We start from the raw sequence: 24,414 nt of genomic DNA on the forward strand, positions 1-24,414 counted from the left end.
AAGACAAGCAGCCTTCTATAAACCTTTTAAAGAAAGAAAAAGGCAGGTGCCTGTGAGGCATGCTTTTCTCCCTTTACCTGTCCCTTCCCATTTGCTTCTCCAGTCCGGCGGCCCGAGCCAGCATAGCCCTGTTGGGAAGCAAGGCCAGGAGGCTGGTGTGGACTGTGGGGCTCTTGGCCTCCGGCTCCTCTTTGGCATCAGGCGGCCTGTGGCAGGAGGCGCCGGTGTTGTTCTGTTCCGGCTTGGAAATCAGGCTGTCCCAGAAGTTGGTTCGTCCTCCCCGCTGCCACCTTCCCACCGTAAGCAGGCAAACAAAAGCCCTGTGGCTCCTTCCTTCTCTGTGACGGTAGGGGGTGCTTCAAAGAGCCTTCTGTGTCCATCTCTTCATTCTGAGCGGTTGTAAACTGCAGAGCTTATTACAAGGTTACTGTTCAGCACATGTTCGTGGAGCACGGGTGGTGTGTGCTACAGCAGGGAACGGGTGAGTCAGACATGGCGCCTGTGCCCAGGAGCCCACAGCCTAGGAAGCTGGTGTGAGTGGCGGAGAGAGTCTAGAGGAACGGTGTGAATGGCTGAGCATCAAGGGCAGAGTCGTTCATTCTGGCCTGGAGAACGAGCCAGAGAAGTGTCACAAGGAGGGGACATTTAGACAAGGGGGTCTGTAGCGGTGGAGGAAAGGAACCGAGTGGAGGCCCGGAGACATGACGATATGCAGGGGACACAAATGGAGCGTTGAAGCCCTCCCCTTCCTCTCTCCCACCACCTCTGTCTCCTATCCAGAGTTTCCTGGGTGGTTCTCAAACTTGGCTGCACATTAGGATCGCCTGGGGAACTGGTTGTAAACATACCGAGGTGCCTGCCGCCTCCTCCCCGGAGATTCTGTGACTGGTCTGACTGAGCACCAGCTGTTCTGATGGGCAGTCGGGGCGGACTGTTACATGTACTGCTCACTGCTTATGCGTGTCCGTCACCCTGCTGGACTCAGGCCCCAGAACCCAACGTAATCCATGACCCATCACAAGACCGCAGTAGAAAGCAACTCCTTCCACTGCCGACTCTGGAGGACAGACCTGACACGTGTGTATGTGCACGTTCTCGTGTTGGGGCATTATTTTGAAGTACAGAGTGAGTTGTCACATCACTGCCCCTCCGCTGTCAGTTCTGAGGTCAGTCTGTGCCCCTGGAGTTCTCAGGAACCCCGTTTTCCCATTGCAGTGTGGTTTTTTCGGGCAGCCTGACTGTTGCTTTCCTCCTAGGTGTACGGATCCGGGTCGCAGACAAGAGCGTTCCAGTACGTCAGGTAAGGCAGCTGGGCCGCTTCCGGCAGAGGTGGTGCGGCCCAAACAGCCTGTGTCTGTTTTATACGTTAATTATTTTCACATCTCTGTCGTGGCTCGGTTAAAAGTCCGTTTTAATTTTCAGATGGAAAGCCCTTGGGGTTCTCTGTTTAAAAGCTAAAATTCTAGGGGCGCCTGCCTGGCTCAGTTGGTGGAGCATGTGACTCTTGACCTCGGCATTGCGAGTTCAAGCCCCACGTTTAAAATCTTTAATTTTTTTTTTGCAAGTAAGTCCCAGACTTTTATGACTCATGTGCTAATCTTTTACTGCCACCTAGTGTTTCATAGGGAAACTTGCCCAGTTCTGAGGGCGACTTGATTTCCGGTTCACACCAATTGGAGAGATGGCCTTAATCATCCAGCAAACCTACAGGTGCTGAAATCAGACCCATTTGAAATGTGGCTTTCTGGGGCGGGTGAGACTCTCCTCATTAAGGGAAAGATAAGGTAGACTGTCGTCATGTCAGATTTTATGCTGGAACGGAAAAAAATACATTTGAGAACTTTGTTGAATAGTCTCACGTGGTAATTTTTATCGTTTTCTTGTTAATCCTCATATGTCTAGTTTTCTTGTCAGTCAGTTCAGTTGGTGACATTTTAAAATGCAGCTTGGGTTCTGGGAAGAGAGTACTTTATAAACAGTTGGATATACCAAAATATTTTCCCGCATGACATGGTTACTATGAGTTCTTTATTAGTTTCTAATATCCTAAATCCTCGTAAAATCCAGCTCTGCATCTGGGTACCCTGTATTTTTCACTTTTCAATGCAAATACCCTGGGATGCCTGTCATTCGGAAAATGCTATTCCTGGTGTGTCCCGAGGCCATCCCAGGGGTGCTACTGCGATGATGGGGGGGGGGTGTGGCGGGCACAGGTCTGGGACATCTTGGTCAAAGCAACCCCATAGACTTTTGTCTGATTATGTGAGAGTCCTGGGTGGAAGTCTCTTTGAAAAATAGAACTTCTAGGAAAAAAAAAAGTCTTTTAAACAAAAATAAAAACAACTACCATAGATTTTTTTTTCCCCCGAAAGTATTTGTTAATTTTCACATTTAGTCTAAAAGAAGGCTATGAATAAACATACATCACGGTCAGTGGTTGGTTTTTTGTTTTTGTTTTTTTTGTTTTTTTTCCTCCCTGGCCTTGAGTGTCTTGCCGAGCAGGACACAAAGCCTGGGAGTAAAATATAACTGGTACATTTTGTTGCCCAGATACTCTTAAGAAGGATTTAACCAGGAAATTTGCAGCAGCCACTCCTTCAGGATTGTTTTCATTTCAAAGCACTTACCCCAGGAACCATGTGCTCAGAGAAAATTCATCATGCTACATTTCTGTATCCGGACCATCTTAATTGGACCTCTGGGTATCGAGCACCATCTTTCCTAATAACACACTTTCATCCCACCTGCCTTCGCCCACCCCCCAGTCTGTGCACATTGTGAGGGAGTCCTGCGGTTCCTGGCATTTCCTGGAGCCACCTCACCGGTGGCCCCCAAACGTCTCCAGCGGTGACAGCTCGTGAACTGTCATTGAGACTGTGCAGTAACAGAGCAGTTAGAACTGGATCTTTTTCGCCGTGCTCATTATTTCAAAGGCGGCAGATACAAAATTCATTGAAAATAGCCTCATACCTCTTCCGCCAGTGATTAAAATATTTTAAGAACTCAATGGTGCACATACCGACACCATGCCAGCTCAGGACCCAACGTGCCCACGGTGTGTGCTCCGATGGCTGTAGCAAGCTCGGGCAAACAGCTCTCCTGACTTCCAATTTTTGTTATTCAAGACCCCGCTGAGGCAGATAACTTACAGTTTTGCTATTTTTACCAAGCTGTTTTTTAGAAACTGAGAATTTGTTTACTTTGCAGTTAAAAATGTGCAACGTCTGAGTCTGTGCTTACTGTACTAAGTTAACTTTCCAAAATCCACAGTTGCCCTGAAGCGACATTTCATGGTTTCTGAGGTCCAGGTGATCATACCATACACATTCACGTCTTGGCATGACTGGGTCTGATGTTTTCACGGTCAGGTTACAGCCTCATTCACACAAGAAAGTCATGCTTTTTTTTTTTTTTTTTTTTTTTAAAGTCACTTTGTCAAAATGACACTTTCAAAGAGCTTCAGGTTAAAAGTGTGATCTATGCAATTTTGACCTTAAAAGTTGCCAGCTTATTACATAAAAGATGTGTGTCCCTGCCACGAGGATGACTGCACGAGTCCGTTGCCTTCCAGTTTAATGCGGGCCCTCCCTCCCCCACCCCACTTCAGTTCAAAAAATGATTGTGGGGGCGCCTGGGTGGCGCAGTCGGTTAAGCGTCTGACTTCAGCCAGGTCACGATCTCGCGTTCCGTGAGTTCGAGCCCCGCGTCAGGCTATGGGCTGATGGCTCAGAGCCTGGAGCCTGTTTCCGATTCTGTGTCTCCCTCTCTCTCTCTGCCCCTCCCCCGTTCATGCTCTCTCTCTGTCCCAAAAATAAATAAACGTTGAAAAAAAAAAAAAATTAAAAAAAAAAAAATGATTGTGGATGCTACGGAATGGCAGCTTTTAACGTCTTCTTACGAGTTATGTAGTGGCCTATGCCATGAGAGACGTGTTGTGATGTAATATAATAATTACTGCCATCGTGATGAAGTGACTTTTTGTCAGTTTCTAGAAAAGTCATCCAAAGTCAGCAGTTACTTGTATTTGTGCTTGACCTATGAGAGTGGAACGGACTTTAGGCATGTTCACATAAAATAATCGTCAGAGACAAAAATTCAGAAAATAGTTTGCTAAATATCCCACCCCCCAGATTTTTTTTTCCCCCCAATGAAAAGGAAAGCAAAAACAGGTTTTCTTTTGGAAATTGACCCTGGCAACCTGCTCCTTGCTGGTAATGACAGAGTTTCAACATAGACTGCCTTTGGATCACCAGAGCAGAACTTTAAACATCTCCTCAGCAGCACAGCCGATGAAAGTAGACGTAGAACAAGGGCTTGTGTGCCACAGTGAGGTGTCATTTTTACGAAGTAACTTTTTTTTAACAGAGCCACACTTTAAAGCCTCTGAAAATAAGAACCAAACCTTGGTAAGCGAAAGTTTGCTTACTTCTCTTCACCTTCATGGCCCAGTCGGTCACGATCCATCTGAAACATCCAGATCCCCTGACCGTTCCATGCGAGGAGTGTGGGGTGGGGGGGGGGGGGGGGGGGCGGGGGGAGGTGGCAAAGTAAAGTTTGAGGGGCGGCAGCAGTGGTCCGGTTTATTTCAACCTGCATTGTTTGGCTTTATCTGTGATTTGCCAGTATGAGAATTACATACTGGAGTGCTCTCATTTCAGTGGGTCTTTTTTTTTTTTTTTTTTTTTTTTGAATCATTGCTTTTTCACATGGACCAGCTACATGGTTCACATTAAACATGGACTTTTCATCAGAAGCTGTAGAAACACCATCTTTTGGGGGTGTACGCCTATTTTATTTTTATCGCTTAATCGTTGAAGTGTTCCAGAAATATACAGAAGTAGAGCACGTAGGCCCATCAGTCAGCTTCCATCCTGTTTAGCCGTCTGTCCCCCACACACTGACAGCAAATCCCAGACATCATGTCATCATCCATGAGTACAGCATTCTCAACGCTGCTGATTTGCAGGATTTTGCTTTTGACTGTTGGTTTTCCATTTGGGTTTTGGTTTTCTTCCGGGAGATGGGGTGGGTCTGCAGGGCACCTGGGCACTATAGCAGGCGACGCCTGACCCTGCCTTCCCGTCTTTTCCAGCGATCTGGTGAATGGCCTCGTGGCTCTCATGAACAGCAACGTCAGCAGCCCCGTCAACCTGGTGAGTACGTCCGCCCCTTCCATGCCCCCCAGGTCATGTTAGAGTTCCGTGCTTTTATAAAACCATGCAGGGCAGCAGGCTGTGCTATATTTCCCAGCAGCACACATAGGCCACACGTGTGTATTGCCTGCTGAATAACAGAGGAAAAAATAAACACAAAACAAAGTAAGAGTTTGCAAAGGAGTAAAATGTCTGCAAGGCATGGATGAATGGCATGATAAACGCTCACCCACCTTCATGGGGCGCCTGGGTGGCTCAGTCAGTTAAGCGTCTGCCTTCGGCTCAGGTCATGATCTGACAGTTTATGGGTTCGAGCCCAGAGGCGGGCTGTGTGCTGTCATGACAGCTCAGAGCCTAGAGCCTGCTTCAGATTCTGTGTCTCCCTCTCTGTCTGCTCCTCCCCGTCTCACGCTCTATTTCTCAAAAATAAATGTTAACAAAAAATTTTTTAATAAAACAACAACAACAACTCTCACCCACCTCTGTCATCCTGAATGGCCTGGGTCTAAAAATGTGTGACAGCCTTTGTGGCTGTAGATGGACAATTTTTTGTGTGCATTCCTTTCTTCGTTGTTTGACATAATAAATCTACTCTCTGTAAGACATTTTTAAGTGAGAGTCAGATCACAGAAGTTGTTAAAGTTTCCCAGTTTCTGATCACATCTGTAGTTCAACTGACTGCCCCGAGCACCTTTGTTGCTTCTTCCTTCATTGCTTCCCATGGTCCCAGAGTCTCTCTGTTGGAGGGATCAGAAGGTGGTTTTGCCCCACGGTTTTCTGCTTGGTGAACGTGCTTCCCTTCAGAGCACTTCATTGGCAGGAAGAGTTTCCTTATATTTGGAACTATAATCTTGGTGTCTGTGAGCTACCCACTGGCCTTACTTCCCAGCGTGGGGGCCATTCACAGCTAGTCTGATGGCTCTACAGTGTGGTAGCTTTCCAAGGATTTGGAGGTCAAGGTCAGACCCTCTGAGTCTCCTCCCCAGCTCTCAGCCAGAGTTCATGTCCATGTCTGGAGTCCCCCTACCCTCTTGCTTACTGTCTTCTGAATGGCTTCATTCCATCTTGTTTAATTTTTTTTCAATGTTTATTTTAGAGAGAGAGTGCACAGGGAGAGGCAGAGAGAGAGGGAGATACAAAATCTGAAGCAGGCTCCAGGCTCTAAGCTGTCAGCACAGAGCCCAACATGGGGCTCGAACCCATAAACCATAAAATCATGACCTGAGCCGAAGTTGGACACTTTAACCAACTGACCACCCAGGCACCCTCATTCCATCTTGTCCAGTGTATACTGTCCATCATTCAAGATGTTCTGCCTATGGCCCCTGACAGTAGCTTCTTTGGAGCCATGGCCTCACCTTGACAAGACTTGAAGTCTGTTTCAGGTGCTTCTCCCAAACCACCGCTTCCTGCTTCCTGCACAGGAGTAGTCATGCCTGCTTATTTCTTGAAACCACTTCCCTCAAAAACCTTTCCTTGTACTTTTCTTTGTAACCAGCAGTCAAGCTGTAGAGTTCCTGTCTCCCTGAGTTTGGAGCGAATTCTGACCAAATAGGAGACATGGAGTCGTCACTCCCTTGTCTGGCTGTTGACCAATCATTGGGGCCAGTTGCTGCAAGGGCCTACATAGGGCTACCTTCATGCACTTTTGAAGAAATGTGAAGTTAAAAATAGAATGAGACACGTCTTGTGAGCCTCAGTGTCTTTTGAGCATTTGCTTACCTGATACTTTAAAGGCCATGCCACCCTCATCCTGGGTTTTTGCTCCAGACCCTTTAAAATGTGCGTGTTGTCAGTTATCGCCCTCCTAAAGTAACCGATCTTGTCTTAGATACCCGGCACCTTCCTTCTTTTTTTCTGGGGGTTATGTGGCTTTGCACAGGGCCATTTGGGAACTCCCATCTCTTATAGAAACCTGTCTTCCCTGAAGTCTGAAAAAGGTCTGCCAGTAGTCCTGACATAGACAGGGCCCCTCCCTCCCAAGTTCCTATCACTCCACTCTGCTAATTAGTCCTTCCTTTGTGCTCATATATAAGACCAGGGTCCCTTCCTGCCTCTCTTTCCTTCTAGCTTCTACCAGACCAGGAAGTTGGGAGTTCAGCGTATTTAGGATATGAAATTGCCAAACTTGATGGTGGTCTCTTATGATGGAGAGGAGGTGGCAAATGAAAGTAGCAGAATTGGGGGGCACCTGGGTGGCTCAGTTGGTTAAGCGTCCAACTCTTTCAGCTCAGGTCATGATTTCATGGTTTGTGGGTTCGAGCCCTGGGTCAGACTCTGTGCTGACAGCACAGAGCCTGCTTAGAATTCTCTCTCTCCCTCTCTCCCTCTCTCTCTCCACCCCCCATCCCTGCTTGTGCGTGTGCACTCTAGATAGATAGATAGATAGATAGATAGATAGATAGATAGATAGATAGTAGCAGGAATAGGAAAGGAAGAAGGACAGTGGCTGCTGTCATGTGTGAGGGAAGAAAAGAAAGGAGAAAATGATTTTCCTTAAAGCCCCCAAAAGCAAGCTCACTTTATAAACCACATCGAGTCTTTCCCTCTGGCTTGCCCAGAGCCCTCATCCGTGAGTGCATTTCATTTCTGTTACAGCTTCCTTGTGCAAGTTTGCAAATCCATTATTACTGAAGTTGTTAACACAGTGCATCCAGAGGGAAATATATTGTCTTAGGAGAGCTAATTTGCAGCACCAAACTTTTATGCAAAGTGACAACGCAGTTATAGTAACGTTAGATACGGAAATTGTCCTGGTCTTCTAGGCCAGGTAACGTGCATGTCCTTATTAGATGCTCTTGACCTAGCTGAGGGGTGTTCTTGTTAACAGAAAGTCTGGAGGACAAGAGCAGTACTCGGTACAATTTCGTACTTTGCTGGAGGGATTAGTCAGCATCCCGATCAGTTAAGCACCTGATGAAACAGGAAGAGGCAGGAGCCTGGTGACTTTCTAAGATGCCAGAGTTAGCCCGTGGATGCTTTGAAGATCTACATGCAGTTTGAGTGGTAGAGATCTCTGCTGTTGGGATTACACTTCTAATCAGCAACCGTTTCTTCCTTAGGGGAACCCAGAAGAACACACAATCCTAGAATTTGCTCAGTTAATTAAAAACCTTGTTGGTAAGTAGGACAAACACCGTGCTGAGTGAAATTGGCAGCACTCGCGCTATCAGTTAATAACACCTTGACTAAAAAATGTGTAATTAATACAAGCTAATTGAATTGGATAAAAAGCAGAACTTTATCAGGAACACTTAATTGTTTTCTGATTCTTTAATTAAGTAATGGGAAGATAAAGACGAAGGGGCGTGGGAAAGGAGATGGGTTGTGGTCACAGCTGCGTCAGCAGGTCGGGGTGGAGCAGGAGGAAGCACTTGTTCCCAGGGCTCAAGACACGGTTCTGGTGGAGCGCTGCACAGGTGACGATTGTTTGGTGTCCAAACAGTCATCACTGACAGTGACGAGAAGGGGATTTTGGAGGTCCAAGAGGGAGTGACATCAGCTTGCATGTTTCTGACAGAACCTGTTGGCAATTTCAAGCTCTTTACAGCTCTGGCCAACCCGGCCATCACCCACTGGAGGCAGCGTAGACACTGGGAGTAGCCCCAGTCAAGGGCGTACTCTAAAAGCTGTAAGAAGCTCGTGTATCTTCAGCCAGCCCTCGGGCTGCAAGTGTGCACTGGGCAAGCCTGTCCTCACTTTGGCACGCTTACTGGAGCTCTGGGAAGTCTGGCTCGTAGGGGGTGTCTGTTTTCCATAGTTGATCGAGAAATTTGAGTCAAGACACAACTAGATTGGAGTGGTTAGACCTGGGGTAAGCCTAACATAGGATGTTCTGAAGTGCCTTGCCTGTTCAGACCCCACACTTAGGTGTGCTGATTCTTCAGGGCTGTCCTTCCTGGCATGGGGCTGTCATCTACCAGCATGTTCTAATCAGCTCCAGACAGTTGTACAGGACGGAGCTGACCTTCCTCAGACGTAAATTGCAGGATCTCACAGCCCCAGTTGCCTCCCCTAGCTCTATTCCCCCTGCCTTCCCACTCTGGGTCTGCCCATCTCTACCCAGGTAGGGAAGGGATGTACTCAGATAACAGCTTGTCTGGGATCTAGACCATTCAGAACCTCTACCCCAAGTGGGGCCCATGGGATACTTGTTAGAAGTGGAGAATCACACACACCACCCATGTCTTCTGGATAAGAATCTGCATTTTGACAAGATCCTCTGTGGTTCTGTGAAAGGCTGAGTAGTAAGTACACCAGCCCAAACTGCAGAGGCTTAAAACAACAACCATCCTATTTGTTTACAGATCTGTGATCGGGGCTGGCTTCTGCTGGGGGTTTCTTCTGCAGGTCTTGCCGATGGCCCCTGGTGTGGCTTCATTCTGCTGGCCAGCAGGGAAGGGGCCCTGCTAGGATGTGAGACAAGCCAGGTTCTCTGTCCTTCTGCATGTGATCTCCCCAGCAGGGTAGCTGGACAGCTTATGTGTTGGCTCAGAGCTCACACCTGCAGGTGCATAAATGGTTAGGTCTTCCATAAGGCATCAGCCCGGAACTGGTCCACGGTCATTCCTCCTGCACTCGAGTTGACAGCCGGCCCAATTCCAGCGAGGCGTTCCTGCGGCACATGAATGCCTCAGATGTGGCTCACTGGGGCCATCGGCATCACAGATGACCACACTCCCCATTCACCATTTTTACTTACTTCGGAGTCGGACCCTGTGGGCATGCCTGCTATGTTCGCTGATGGTGGCTGGTCTGCCCTGGAGCTGGCAGCTAGAACAGGCCCTGTCCTTCCTCTCAGGCCTGTGGAGGCTGAGTAACCGCCTCTCACCAAGCTCTCGTAGGACCAGAGGTACAGTTCCTCACGTGGCTCAGTGACTCCGTGAGAAATGTGTTCTGCGATGTGCTCCCTTATTCACTGCACAGATGGGATTTTGCTTTGAGGCGTATAGCAGAAGTCACACCAGAGTGGTTTGTGATTCTCTTACCTTTCTTCTTTCTGCAACAATTCAGGAAGTGGAAGTGAGATTCAGTTTCTCTCCGAAGCCCAGGATGACCCACAGAAAAGAAAACCTGACATCAGAAAAGCGAAGATGATGCTGGCATGGGAGCCCGTGGTGAGTGCGCGGGCCCAACGCTGCCCTGTTGACAAAGGCCCGTGGTGGTTTTCTTGGGCGCTGGCGTGGTTGGGCAGACAAGATGTAGGGTTTTCTCCAGGCTATTACATGGCTTCTCCTTTCATGTGTTGTCTTCTGTTATGGGGGGAAATGGGAGCCCACGATGCAGCCTGCTCTTGTAAACTTGCACACGCACGTGGCTGAATCCGTGAAAGCAGCATCCAGGGTGGTGGCACGGTGCTGTGAGTGTGCCTCCAGAGGGCAGACCCCATGTCAGCACTTCCTTCCTGCTTCCCCAGGAAGGTAGGCTGTTTCTTGACAGTGACCTTGTCTCCTGTTCTCTTTCCCTTTAAACAGGTCCCGCTGGAGGAAGGTTTAAACAAAGCTATCCACTACTTCCGCAAAGAACTTGAGTACCAGGCAAATAATCAATACATCCCCAAACCAAAGCCCGCAAGGATAAAAAAAGGACGGACACGCCATAACTGAAAACCTCACTTCTCGGGACGGGAGACTCCCTGTTTCACACTTGATGGGATGTATTTTTTTTCTTTTCTTCTTCTTCTTCTTTTTTTTTTTTTTTAAAGGAAAGACTTAAAACAGGTGTCATGAAGAACAAACTGGAATTTCATTCTGAAGCTTGCTTTAAAGAAATGGATGTGCCTAAAAACTCCCCTCCAAAAACTGCAAATTTTGCCTTGCACTTTTTAAAATCTGTCTTTTTATGTAAAATAGCGTAGATGCATCTTTGCGTATTTTCACGTTTTTTATCTTGCTACGAGAGCATATGTTGTGACTGTCGTTGACAGTTTTATTTACTGGTTTCTTTGTGAAGCTGAAAAGGAACATTAAATGGGGTGAAAATGCCAATTTTATTTATAAAAGTGGGTACTTATAAATGAGACGTTGTACTATGCATAAAGGAAAAAAAAAAAAAGCAAACTTAAGCAGTGTTGTCAGTTGGGTGGCACACCGGCATTTATTCCTCAGGCAGATAAAAGAATTCTGTTTGAGGGCTTTATGTTTCTTTTAATTCAGAATTTTTCCAAGGTCTCGTTTTTAGTTGCAAACTGGACTTTGAAATACTTCTGTTGGTTATCACGATCAAGGATATTCGAAATCACTACTGTGTTGTGCTGCATATTTGGGGTGGGGGTGGGGGGACAAAGTTAACGTATTCTTGGTTAACGGTGGTTAAATATATGCTATTTTAATAAAATATTGAAACCCACTTGTAGTTCTAAAGATTGGCTTTCTGCTTTGCATGTGTATTATTGAATTGCTAAGAAAAATACTGTAGGGGGGCACCTGGGTGGCTCAGTCGGTTAAGCATCCGACTCTTGATTTCAGCTCAGGTCATGATCTCACAGTTCACGGGTTCAAGCCCCGAGTTGGGATCGGTGCGGACAGCAAGGAGTCTGCTCAGGATTCTCTCTCTCCCTGTATGCCCCTCCCCGACTCGGCCTTCCTCTCTCTGTCTCTGTCTGTCTGTCTGTCTCTCTCTCTCTCTCTCTCTCTCAAAGTAAAAGAAGAAGAAAAATACTGCAGAATTCAGAGGAAAAATCTGAAAACAACCAGGTTGGTACATGTAATTTGATGAGTGGACATTAAGAACTGCTAAGCTAGCAGGGCTGAATGTGCGTAGCATGCTAACTGCAGCGTGGAGAGATCTCTCAACGTTCACCCAGGGTCTGAGTCTGCACGTGTCCCTCTCTGGGCAGCACAGACCAGATGGAGAAAAAGCAGTGCTCTTTGTTGTACGATCTGCAAGCGAGGCTCATTGAGTGAAAACTTTGAGAGCTTTTGCTTTTGTTAAGAATTCTTTCAAGCTTTGGGGCACCTGGGTGGCTCAGTCGGTTAAGCAACCGACTTTGGCTCAGGTCATGATCTCACGGTTCATGAGTTCAATCCCCACGTCAGGCTCTGTGCTGACAGCTCAGAGCCTTGAGCCTGCTTCGGATTCTGTGTCTCCGTCTCTCTGCCCCTCCCCTGCTCACACTCTGTCTCACTCTCTCAAAAAATAAACGTTAAAAAAAATTTGGAGGGGGGTGCCTGAGTGGCTCAGTCGCTTGGGCATCTGGCTTCTGCTCAGGTCATGATCTTGTGGTTTGTGGGTTCAAGCCCCACGTCGGGCTCTGTGCTGACAGCTCAGAGCCTGGAGCCTGCTTTGGATTCTGTGTCTCCTTCTGTCTCCGCCCCTCCCCCACTTGTGCTCTATCAAAAAATAAACATAAAAAAAAAATTTTTTTTTAAGAATTCTTTCAAGGTTTAGCATTAGGATTTTTTTGTTGTTATTCCTTTTAAAACAAATGGAAGAACAATGCAGGAAGTTAGAGCGACTACACTTTCCAAGCCAGGTGGCTCTACATGAGCAGGCAGAATGCTTGTTTCCACAGCTAACCCTGGAAAGCCAGACTCTCCTGCCCTTCAAAAGCACTTAGGGATTTGTTTTTTTTCTTAATTGGACATGTTTTCCCACCGAATCTTGGAGGCCAGGCTAAGGAAGCTGTGGTTCTGTTTCATTTGTCATGCTAATCCCCAGAAGACTCCTGGAGCTGAGGATCATTGCTAGAATGGACCGTGTGTCAAGGAGAAAGAGAGGATTCAGGGAAGGTTTCTTATTTCAGTCGTCATTATTTTGGCCTGAAATGTGCAATACACCTTTTCCTGGGCAGAGGTGAACAGCTGAGAGGTTTGAGAGCCGCTAACGGTGATCCCAGACATGAAGAGCAAACAGAGACCTGGAGTGAACTTCTGTAGACCTAAGCTGGGCAGTACAGTTTGGGGGTACCCAAAAGCCTTGGGTGCACAATTCTCTTACCTTGTTATTTGCTTGTGTCTAGAATTCTGGAATTCTTTTGACTTCTGTCCCCATGATTTTTATAAAAATTTTCAGGAAACGAGAAAGAAGGGGATGAGGGATCATGTCTGATTCCCCCTAAGGAAAAGGGTCATGCATCCAGGGAAATAATGTAAGCTTTGGATCGAGCATATGAAGGTCCCAGAGAGAGAAGAAAGCGGTATTGAGGGAGCCTGGAGAGGGACAGGGGGGTGGGTAGTGATGATGCCCCTATGTGTCAGGATCAGCTCCTGACCTGGGCATCCGTGCTGGGGCACAACTCCTCTTCCTTCCGTGACAATGGGCTCAAGCAAGGTGCACGTCACAGAATCAAAACTTACTGGTTTTCAGCTACACACTCTTAGATACTGATCTGGCCCACTGTCTCCAGTTAGACTCTCGCAGCAGCCTGGTTACCACTCCGTGAGCCCCGGTGGCATCTTCAGTCACGACGTTGGTGCTGCATGGGCTGCCTCTCTGAGGGTTCTGGGCTGGACTGTGAGCTTGACTTCATCCTCAATTCCAAAGTTGTATTGAGTGAAATGCTGGTCTGGCCATGGAGTGACTTACCATTTAGCCTCATAAAGGAGACGGGGAGATGTGGGAGCTTTTCAGTGATTTCCTGGGGCAGAGGAGCTGTGAGTTTCAGTTTGCATATACAGGTGATTTCTGTGTATTCCCTAGACTTTCTGTAGTTGATCGTTATATCTGATAGGGAGTTGAAAAACTGCATCGCCCTGAGAACTGTTTACTATACTATATGGAGGAAGGGACGCACACTGCTTCAAAGACTAGTAGGGCTTTGTTCTAATTACCAAGATTGACCCACCTATTTCCTCTGTTTTAAAAATTCTTGACTGTGTCCTATTTGTACCTTAGGCACATTAGGAATCAGGGTCATTTTTTTATCTACAGCTGTGCTGAGGGAAGGAAAAAAGAAGGTTTTACTATCAAAAATCTTATTTTTTTTTTCCTCCTTTTAGGTGGGAAGGTGTCTAGTGGGGGCCGGCACGATATCCCTTTCTCCAGGTCAGTTAGGCTCTGAGATAACCCCAGCAGACTACCCTGGTTGACTAGTGTCTCTCGAGGGCAGGTCTTGTTAGGGACAACTGGGTACTCTGGTGTATTTCACAAACAGTTCCCTCCTCTCTCCTGAGCACACCAGGAGCATGAAGTGTTTCTCCGCTCTTGGCCGAGAGAACCAGGTGGAGCTAGAGATAAAACACAAAACTGTGGGTCCCCCTGTGACCGGCTCCCCCTGGACTTCTTAACCAAGCCTTGTCCACACTGAGCCTCCAGTAGTTTGTGCATCACAGTTCAGACTTCATTCCCATGGTCCTTGTTCGCTCAGAGCTTGCTATCCTGCTAAGTTGTGATTCTGTGTATTCTCCAGTCTCCAGTTTGGGGGAAAGCACTTTGCCCTGTGACCTCACTACTCTGTTGAATGTTAAGAAGAATTGGCGGTGGTTCCAGTTTTGCTTCTTAGCAGTTGGGACGGAGGAGTGACTTGCAAGCGCCTTCCACGGCGGGCGCGTGCAAGAACTTTTAACGGTGTTTGAAAGTCTTGCTATCTGGGTACACTTTGAATTTTGTGTTTCTGTGTTTGTTAAGATATATTTCGTTTGGAATGAAACTAATGTGATGTGATCTAAAGACCCGGGATGCAGGAGGCAGAAGATTCACTGGCTTTACCATTTACCAGCCACAGAAGGTGAGTTTTTAAAGAAAAGAAGATAAAGAAAAATGCAAAGGAGAGACTTCTGTTTCCAAGAATGGAGTAGATAAGACTTTCCCTTTTCTTCCCAGGAAGCACAATTTAAAATTCTGGACATTATATATAAATCAAACATAGGAAGACTTAGGAAATGGATAGAAGAAAGCAGACAACTGCATACCTCAGGACCTGAGGAAGGTCACAGTGGTGTTATGCGTGGACATGTGTCCCTTCAAAAATTTACATGTTGAATCCCTAATCCCCTGGACCTCAGAATGCAGGAGATAAAGTCTTTAAAGAGATTATTATGTTAAAAAGGAGATCTCTAGGATGGACCCTAATCCAGTCTGATTGATGACCTTGTGAGGAGGAAATTTAGACATCTGTGTGCATGTGCACAGGAAAGACCGTATGAGGACACAGCCAGAAAGCAGTCATCTGCAAGCTAAGGAGAGAGGCCTCATGAGAAACCAAATCTACTGACACCTTAGCCTTGGGCTTGCAGCCTCCAGAACTGTGAGAAAATAAGTGTCTGTTGTTTAAGCCCCCAGTGTCCAGTGTTTGTTATGGCGACCCTAGGAAACTAATACAAGTAGGGAGCTCCCTGGATTTTCTTCTCGCCTCATACATCCCCGAATGGAGAAGCCACAAGCCAGAAATGCCAGTGGACACAGTCAAAGTCCCTCAAACCTGTTCGCTGTAGCAAATGTACCAGGAAAGGGGCAGCCTAGTAAGGCAGAAAACTTTCAAACAATAATGGGTCTACTCCAGCCAAATACCACTTGAGAAAATTGTAGCTCAATCCTGTTTCTGCCATTAAAGGCCAAGTTGGGCCTGGAGTTTCCCTTGCCTGGCTGTGACAAGATGCCTCAGCCAGCCCCCCACCCCCACACCTCTCCCTGGTGGTATCCCGGAAGGCCTCGTGGGAGCTAGGGACTAGACAGCCTGATACGGGACTCGCATCTCTGATGGCTGGTAATGACCCCATCTGTATGATGTAAGACCACGTGGGGGTCATGGACTTCCACCTCCACCCAGCAGTATTGATGTGTCCCTTTCATTTGCCACTGGGGTGGTGTCAGAGGCCTTGTGGCGAGTCAGGACTTCGAGCTCTTTGATCAGTAGTTACAAAGCAACCCCAGTGGGGACCACTTGGGCAGCAGTAATGAAGTGCCCCTTCCCCTTCTGGCCTGAATGTCATCCGTGGAGACCCAGTGAGGAGTCTGGACCTCCACCCCCACCAGGTAGTAAAGAGCAGTGCTCCCTCTTACTCACAGGAGCAGTATCAGAGGAGACCTGCCAAGGCCCAGAGTTTTCTCAGGTGTCCATGGAAAATCATGTCACCCCAAGAACCAAGAGCAAACTGAATAAGAGAAGACAACAGATGTTAGCGTTATCTGACAAATATTTAACTTCTATGTATCTTTAGTTTTTGTTTACTGTGAATTATTTTGAATTGTAGTCGACACAATGCTACATAGTTTGAAGTGTACAAAATAGTGATTTGGCAATTCTGTATGTCGCACTATGGTCACAAGTGTAGCTACCATCTGCCACCGTACAATGGACACTACTTCAATGCCATTGACTATATTACTGATGCTGTACCTCTCTCATCCCCATCTGATAAATATTTTAAAGCAGGCATCAAGAAAATACTTCAGCAAGCAATTACAAACATGCTTGGAACATGGAAAATGGAAAATCTCAGCAAAGAGGAGATATGAAGAATGAAATGGAACTTGTAGAAGTGAAAAATAAAATAATGAAAATAAAAAGCTCTGTGGATGGATTCAAGAGCAGAGTGGAGAGGACAAAGGGAAGACGCCATGAACTTGAAGATGAAACGGTAGAAATTACCCAGTCTGAAAAAGAGAATAGACCAAAAAAAAAAAAAAAGATGTATGGAAGTATCACAAAAAATCGGTCATGTCATTGGAGTCCCAGGAGAGGAGAGGGAGATGGAACTGAAAAAAATACTCCCAAGAAAAAGAACTGACAATTTCCTAAAGTTGGCAAAGCAACATAAGCCAATAGATTCAAAATGCTAAGCGAACCCCAAATAAGAAAACCCAAAGAAGTCCATGCCAAGACACGTAATAGTCAAACTGAAAACCTAAAGCCAAAGTAAAACAATCTCAAAGGCAGCCAAAGGGACAAGACACATTGCCTCTGGGGGCAAAACAGAATGACCGGGGAATTTCTCATCAGAAACCATGAGCCCATGAATAAGTGGCACATTTTCTAAGTGTTGGAAGAAAAGAACTGTCAATCCAGTGAAAATGCCCTTCAGAAATGGAGGGGAAAGTAAGACATTCTCCTCTGAAGGAAAACTATGAGACATTTTCACAGCAGACCCACCCTAAAAGCATGACTAAAGTAGAATTCTTTAAACAAAAAGGAAATGACAAAAGATGGAAACTTGGGATATCAGGCAGGAGGGAAGAACATGAAAAGAGCAAAAATAAGAGAAAATGTAATAGGTTTTCCTTCTCTTAACGTTTTCTAAATTATGTTTGATGGTTGAAGGGAAAATTATAACACTCTTATGGTTTTCAATTAATTTAAAGGAAATAAGGCAATTGTGTATAAATGCTGGAAGGTAAAAAGCTTCCATATTTTACTCAAACTGGTGAAAGTTGATGCCAGTAGATTTTGAGAAGTCGTGTGTACATACAATGTAATGTCTAGAGCAACTCCTGAAAGAGATATACCCAAATGAAAAAATAGAGTTGTAAAAAAAAAAGAATGTGTGACCCACAGGAAGATGGGGAAAAGGAAACAAACAAGTAGAAGACAAAAAAAAAAAGCAGATTTAAGCCTTAATACGATAATTACATTAAATGAAAATGGCCAATCACACCAATTAGGAGACATCAAGAGAATATAAGGGAATACTAGGTACAACTCAGTATGTAAATTTGACAACTTAGATGAAATAGACCAATTCCTGGAAAAGCACAAACTAACACAACTTACCCAATATGGAATCTGTTACTTGAATAATCGTATAAGATAGAATTCATAATTAGCCTCCTGAAAAATCTCCAGGCCCAGAAGGATTCACTGAAGAATTCTACCAAATACTTAAGTCACATCGATTCTACACAATCTTTTTCAGCAACTAGAAGAGGAAGGAACACTTCCCAATTTGTTTTATGAAGTCAGTGTTTTTTTTTTTTTTAATTTTTTTTTTTTTAACATTTATTTTTGAGACAGAGAGAGACAGAGCATGAACAGGGGAGGGGCAGAGAGAGAGGGAGACACAGAATCGGAAGCAGGCTCCAGGCTCTGAGCCATGAGCCCAGAGCCCGACGCGGGGCTCGACCTCACGGACCGCGAGATCGTGACCTGAGCTGAAGTCGGACGCCCAACCGACTGAGCCACCCAGGTGCCCCAATTTTTGAGAGAGAGAGAGTGTGAGCAGGCGAGGGGCAGAGAGAGATTGACAGACAGACAGAATCCAAAGCAGGCTCCAGACTCCGAGCTCTCAGCCCGGAGTCCGACGTGGGGCTCAAACCGCGAGATCATGACCTGAGCTGAAGTCGGACACTTAACCGACTGAGCCACCCAGGCACCCTGAAAGATTACTTTTAAATAAAGGGAGGAAAATGTGATAGGCATCGAAAAGGATTAAATAGGAATCAGTAGCTAAAAAGGGAATTTCAGTAATCAAGTATTAATGAAATAAAACTCGTTGAAGATATTAAAAAAAAAATAAGTGAAGGTGATAACACCCGATTTTCCTACTTTAAAGGTGATAGTGAGGTTGCAGTGATGTAATATACAGATGGGAGGAGGAAATGATGATGATTGTGTTTATACTTCCCACAACAGAACCGTGTCTGAGTCAGCGGGCAGCTGGAAAGATCATAGATGGACAATTAGTCAAAATCATCATTCCTAGCTCCACAGGTCAAATGGCAGGAGGTAAAATTCATCTGTCGTCAGTGCAATAAAGACCCACTCATCAGCGTTCTTATCAGCACTTGGGCTTCTTTAATGTTAGATGCTTACCATGTTCTATTTCACATTTGCTGGTCTGTTTTCACAAGATTTGTTTCTCAGCAAAAAGAGAAAAGAAACTGGAAATCAGAAAGGAATAGGATGAGAAAGAGCTCAATTAAAAGCAACAAAAAACTAGCCATGAATTACAGGCAGCGCCCACCACACATCCTTTATAACAGAGTCCACTCTACACGGTTTTTTTCCCCCCGGAGCTACTACATCTGCCTCTTGGGCTGCTTCTCGGCTTTTTCACAATGCCGGTGGTCACAGCAGTGGCGCCGCTTGTTGTTTTTGTCTGCCCTCTCCCCAGGCCATCTTACATTAGCGAAGCTAGGTATTTATTTACAAGAAAAGAAATGAACTTTCAAGGGAAAGACGCAGCTCTTTGTAAATCCCGATTCCCTGGAGGTATCTTCCTGTTTTTCCCTCATTGCTACACTGTGATGTAGAGGCAGGGTAGATCACAGACTACTAGAGCCTTTATTGAGTGGCCTGTAGCCTGAATGGAGTGAATCTTTTAGCTGTAACATGTCTGCCACTATCTAGTCTTGCCTATGCGCCTTAGGTGTATGTACTATTAGTGTTATCAGAGAAAAAGGCTTAGTCAGGGTTTCAGAGGAATCAGGTGCTAGATCTCTTCACAGAGGCTCAGCAGGGATGGAGAAGTGAGTTGCCGTTGTATGAGAATCACCACTGAGTATTTGGGGATCTCAGACTTTAAGGAACTTTAATCTTCGAAGGCAGAATTTGCAGTAAACAATCTTGTCAAAATGTTCACTCACCCTGCTGGAAGCACTTAACCTCGTGAAGCATCCCATTCTACGTTTGGAATTTTGAGCTGAAATTGGGTTCTGGTTGTGCCCTTTGGGCTCTCCCAGAACGAGACCAAGACTTGTTTCTTTTGACAGCTCTTCAGATGTTTGAAAATGAGCAGTCCAGTCACTCCGGGCATTTTATCCCTAGCATAGATTCCTGGGATGATCTGGTCATATTCCCCCAGATGCTGTCTACTCAATGTTTAAAAACATGGGGCAGAGGAAGAGGGGGAGAGCAATGTCTGTGCATGTGTCATCCTTCCATTTCCAATCTTTGTATCTTTTTACAACGGCATTCCCCATCCCCCTTTGTTGAAGCTGTATATGAAAATAATTGGTTTATAAAATCCTGGAGAGTAATTCTGATCCATAAAGGAAGACCGTATTTCTTGATTTGAAAAGAATTATGTGGTATGATTTGGAAAGCACATGGCCAAGGGCCTCTGACCAAGCTTGAAAAAGCTTCCCACCCAGCCTGGCCTCAAGTTCTCATCCTTGATCATGTGAGCTTCTGCTCAGAAGGCAGCCGGCATTGGACGAGTGGGAAAAAAGTTAGTTCGCTATTTCCGGTCTGAGAACAGGTTCAGAAAACCAAAGGCCCATGAGGCACACCTTGGAGAAAGGAGGTGGACATTGCCATGGGGGAAATTGAGGGTAGGGACATAGGGATAAGCAAATGTAGGGTGGTGCATGTCCTGAGGAGGAAGGAGAGAGATCATCTGATATGGGAAGGACCTCCAAATCTGAGTTGTATTCCTGTTCTGTTCCTGTTTCACTTTGTATCTTAGGAGGTGTCTGTCCTTCAGCCCTTCTGGCCATTTTCCCCATTTGTGGAAAAGAGACTAGATCAACTTTTCCCTTCCCAAATGCAGTCAGGCTCAAACCAACCCATACTAAAGAACAGTTACTCTGATGGGCTCTGTGCTAGGCTTTGAGTGAGCAAGAGATAGTTATGCCATGTGTCCTGGCATTTCCAGTCCAGCAGAGACCAAGAGGTTTATCAGATAATGGCCCATGTGACAATATTCTCTAGGAAGGTGCTATATCTCAGCACTGTAGCAGAGCCTGTGAGAGGAAGCTGACCCGGAAGAACTGGGGAGGGGAGAGGACAACAGTGAACACTGAAGGAAGTCTGGGAGTTACCCAGGCAAAAGAGGGAGAGAGAACCTTCCAGAAGGAGAGAGTCGATGGCACACTCAAAGGATGGAAAGGCTGGAGTGGCTGAGTCAGAGCAAGAGGGAGTGACAGGAGGATGCTAAAGGGAGAGGCGGGGACCAGACCTCCTAGGACGACTCATGTATTTTCACCTTTAACCTAAGAACAATTGGGAACTTTCACTCTGGATATAATACAGGAATTGGACTGGAAACCCCCTTTTTTTTAATTTTTTTTTTTTTTTGAGAGAGAGAGAGAGCACATGCCAGCAGGGGAGAGGGGCAGAGGGAGTGAGAGATACAATCCTAAGCAAGCCCCACGCTCAGTGTGGACCCCAATGTGGGGCTTGATGCCATGACCCCGGGATCATGACCTGAGCCGAAATCAAGAGTCAGATGCCCAACCGACTGAGCAACCCAGGTACCCCTGGAAATACCTTTTAATAAACAGTTTCATGAATTTGAATGGGGAAAGATCTTACGTTCTTTGTTTTTACTCTCCCCAACTCAAATGTAGACTTTTCTTTAATTATAAGTATAGGCAGCAAACTGCAATAGTCTCTGCTCTTACCCGGGACTTTGTCGTGCGTACAAATCAGATATGCCATCACGTTATACTTGTTATGAATATCTCAGAATAATTTCACCACTCGGAATTGGATTGTCTAACTGGCACCAGATCTTCTTACTCATAGCACAAGGAAGCGCCCTTATTACCATATCACAAATTTGTCTTTTAAAATGTTGGTAAATTTTGGTGCACCTGGCTGGCTTGGTTGGTTGAGCATCTGACTTCAGCTCTGGTCATGATCTCATGGTTCGTGAGTTCGAGCCCCACATCAGACTCACTACTATCAGCCTGTCGTTGTACGGACCGCTCCAGGTCCTCTGTCCCCCTCCCCTGCTGTGCTTTCTCCCCAAAATAAATACTTAAAGTGTGGGTAACTTTTTTAATATAATTGGTTTCATTTTTAATCCTATATATTTTACTTACTAAAAGCATTATGCTTCAGAGATTCCTAGACACACACAAAAAAGTGAGGGACGTCTGATATGCAGTAAACGACCAAATAGGGGACACCTGGGTGGATCAGTCGGTTAAGTGTCCCCCTTTGGCTCAGGTCATGATCTCACTGTTTGTGAGTTTGAGCCCCACATCAGCTCTCTGCTGTCAATGTGAAGCCTGCTTCGGATCCTCTGTCCCCCTCTCTCTCTTCCCCCCACAAATATAAATAAAAACGTTAAAAGTGATATATGTATATAAATGAAGTGAATGACCAAATAGGAGTTCTGTTTCTAGTAGTATGACAGATTAGATAACCTAAATATAGCTCTGATAAGGGCAAATAAAGTGCTGAATATCATAATAAAAAACAATCTTTCTAGATGTTATCTCCTAATGATACAAGAGTAAGGAATCCACCTGGATGGATAAACAAATAAACCCATCACACTGAAGCGGGCAGTGAAGATGCTTTCTTTCAGAGAGGTGGGTAGGGGTGGATGGGTAGGTTGGGAGAGAGCATCCATGAAAATCTTAACCCCAAGGTGTCCCTATGTGGTCTATAAATCCACAAGTGGAGAATTTAATCTACAGTGCTCCCTGTTTGGTAAGACTCCACCTGTCCCTGCCTCTGCACCCAAGGTCACTCGTAAAGGGAGATGCAAGGGCCACATGGACGAATTCAGCTTAAATCAGGCATCAAATATTTCCCAACCAAATAAAGCTCTAAATAAAATGAGCAGGAATTAGGCATTACATGGAATCAAGGAGATGACATTATGGGTGAAAAACAATGGATAGATGGCAGGGTCGTAACAGATCCACAAAGGCTTCTTCAGATACTGGAGAGAACAAGCAATATAAAAAGAAGTTTCATACGTTTAAGGAAATAAAAGAGAAACTTGAAAATCTGAGCAGATAACAAGAGACCTAACTAAGCATATTTGAAAAAGAAAGGGAAAATGTAAGTGAAGTTTATATACTTGAGTAACGTTTTGGGAAGAAATCATAGAATGGGGAAGAAGTGACATTCAAAGAAGTATTGCGAGAATTTTCCATATTTGTTTAAAGATGCTGACCGTCAGATTAAAAAGCCCAACACACCTTAAGCAGTGTAAATATATATAGACCTAGCTGTGGGAGATAGCAGACAAGTAAGCTATAAAAGACCCTTGGAGGGACAGTGTCACTCAGAGAGAAGAGATAGGTAAGTAGCAAAATTTGTCACGTCAACAGTAGAAACCATAAGACAGTAAGAATCATCTCAAAGTACTAATTAAATAACCAAAAATTCTGTACCAAGTGAAACAGGAAAATGCCAAACTTGAGAGTTTACCACCCAATGACCCTCACTAAATGGATCCTGAAAGATTTAATTCAAATCAAAGGAAAATGACCTCAGGTACGTGGTCTGAGTTGCAAGGAGAAATAATGAACCAAGATAACTATGTGACAGTCTAAACAACTTAATGACTACATGTGAAACAAAGATAATCCGTGGGGAAAATAAAGAAGGCTAAATTTAAAATGCCAAGTTACAGCCGCTCAGAAGTTGGGAGAGGAGATTGGAGAATTAGATTTTGCAAGGTCCTTGTATTGTCCAGGAGAAGGCTATATGGCTACCAAGTGCCTGTCGTGTTGTCAAATACATGCATTAAATAGAGCAAACACGAATAGAATAGAGCCGGTGCATACCTTCAAAAGAAATACAAGGAAAAGACTCTACCAAGGAAAATAAAACAGTCCAAGGGAAGGCAAGAAAAGAGGAATAAGAATGTGGGAACAGATGAAATGGAATGAGCCAGAAGTCCAAACTGTGATGTTAGAAATAAAACCAAATTGCTCATCACATTAAGAGTAAGTGAAATAGGGGCGCCTGGGTGATTCAGTTGGGTAAGTGTCCGACTCTTAGCTCAGCTCAGGTTATCATCTCAGAGTCTGTAGGATCGAGCCCTGCAGTGAGCTCTGCTCTGATAGCTTGGAGCCTGCTTGGGATTCTCTCACTCTCTCTCTCTCTGGCACCCCTCCCACACACCGCCTCTCTCATACTCTGCCCCTCCCCCCTCTCAGAATAAATGAATGAACTTAAAAATAGAGTATGTGGACTACATTCTCCTGTTAAGGCCTTAATAGTCACACCATATTTTAAAAACAAAACAAATGTCTGCTATTTATTCTTTACAAGACACACATAAAGCACACACACAAAAAGGCTGAACTATGGAAAAGATATACCAGGCAGTTAGTAACCAAAGGGAGGCAAATACAGTTATCTTAGCATCAAAGGAGAATTCAGGCAAAAAGCACTACTAGAAATAAGAAATTTGCTGCATAATGAGCAATGATTCCATTCACTAGGAAGATGCATTGAAATGTGTGGATACCATGCAAATTTGTGTATAGCCTCCTATGAAGCCAGAATGACAGAATTAAAGGAAAACCCTTTTGAATCCATCATCATAGTACACATTAACACATTTGGCAGTAATCAGTAGATCAAACAGACCCCCCCAAAAAAATCAGTAAGAAAATAGAAAATGTGAAGAGTACAACTACCCAGCTTGAGCTAATGGACTTGATTTCATCTGATGTCTGGAAAAGACACACATAG

General features: G+C 45.3%; 1 protein-coding gene across 2 annotated transcripts in view; it reads left to right on the top strand.

Moving 5' to 3' along the window:
• UXS1 (UDP-glucuronate decarboxylase 1) overlaps positions 1–11,501 on the top strand; it is a 96,981-nt gene extending 85,480 nt beyond the window's left edge. For both annotated transcript variants that reach the window (XM_045445543.1, XM_045445542.1), the window contains exons 11-15: positions 1,257–1,300; positions 5,093–5,153; positions 8,216–8,273; positions 10,167–10,270; positions 10,628–11,501. In XM_045445543.1, coding sequence (XP_045301499.1) covers positions 1,257–1,300; positions 5,093–5,153; positions 8,216–8,273; positions 10,167–10,270; positions 10,628–10,759 — 399 coding nt within the window. In that variant the 3' untranslated portion in view covers positions 10,760–11,501. The remainder of the gene's footprint in view (positions 1–1,256; positions 1,301–5,092; positions 5,154–8,215; positions 8,274–10,166; positions 10,271–10,627) is intronic.
• Positions 11,502–24,414: the final 12,913 nt, after the last annotated feature.

Source organism: Leopardus geoffroyi, chromosome A3 (genome assembly GCF_018350155.1).
Source record: "Leopardus geoffroyi isolate Oge1 chromosome A3, O.geoffroyi_Oge1_pat1.0, whole genome shotgun sequence".
In the NCBI taxonomy this organism is placed as follows: Eukaryota; Metazoa; Chordata; class Mammalia; order Carnivora; family Felidae; genus Leopardus; species Leopardus geoffroyi.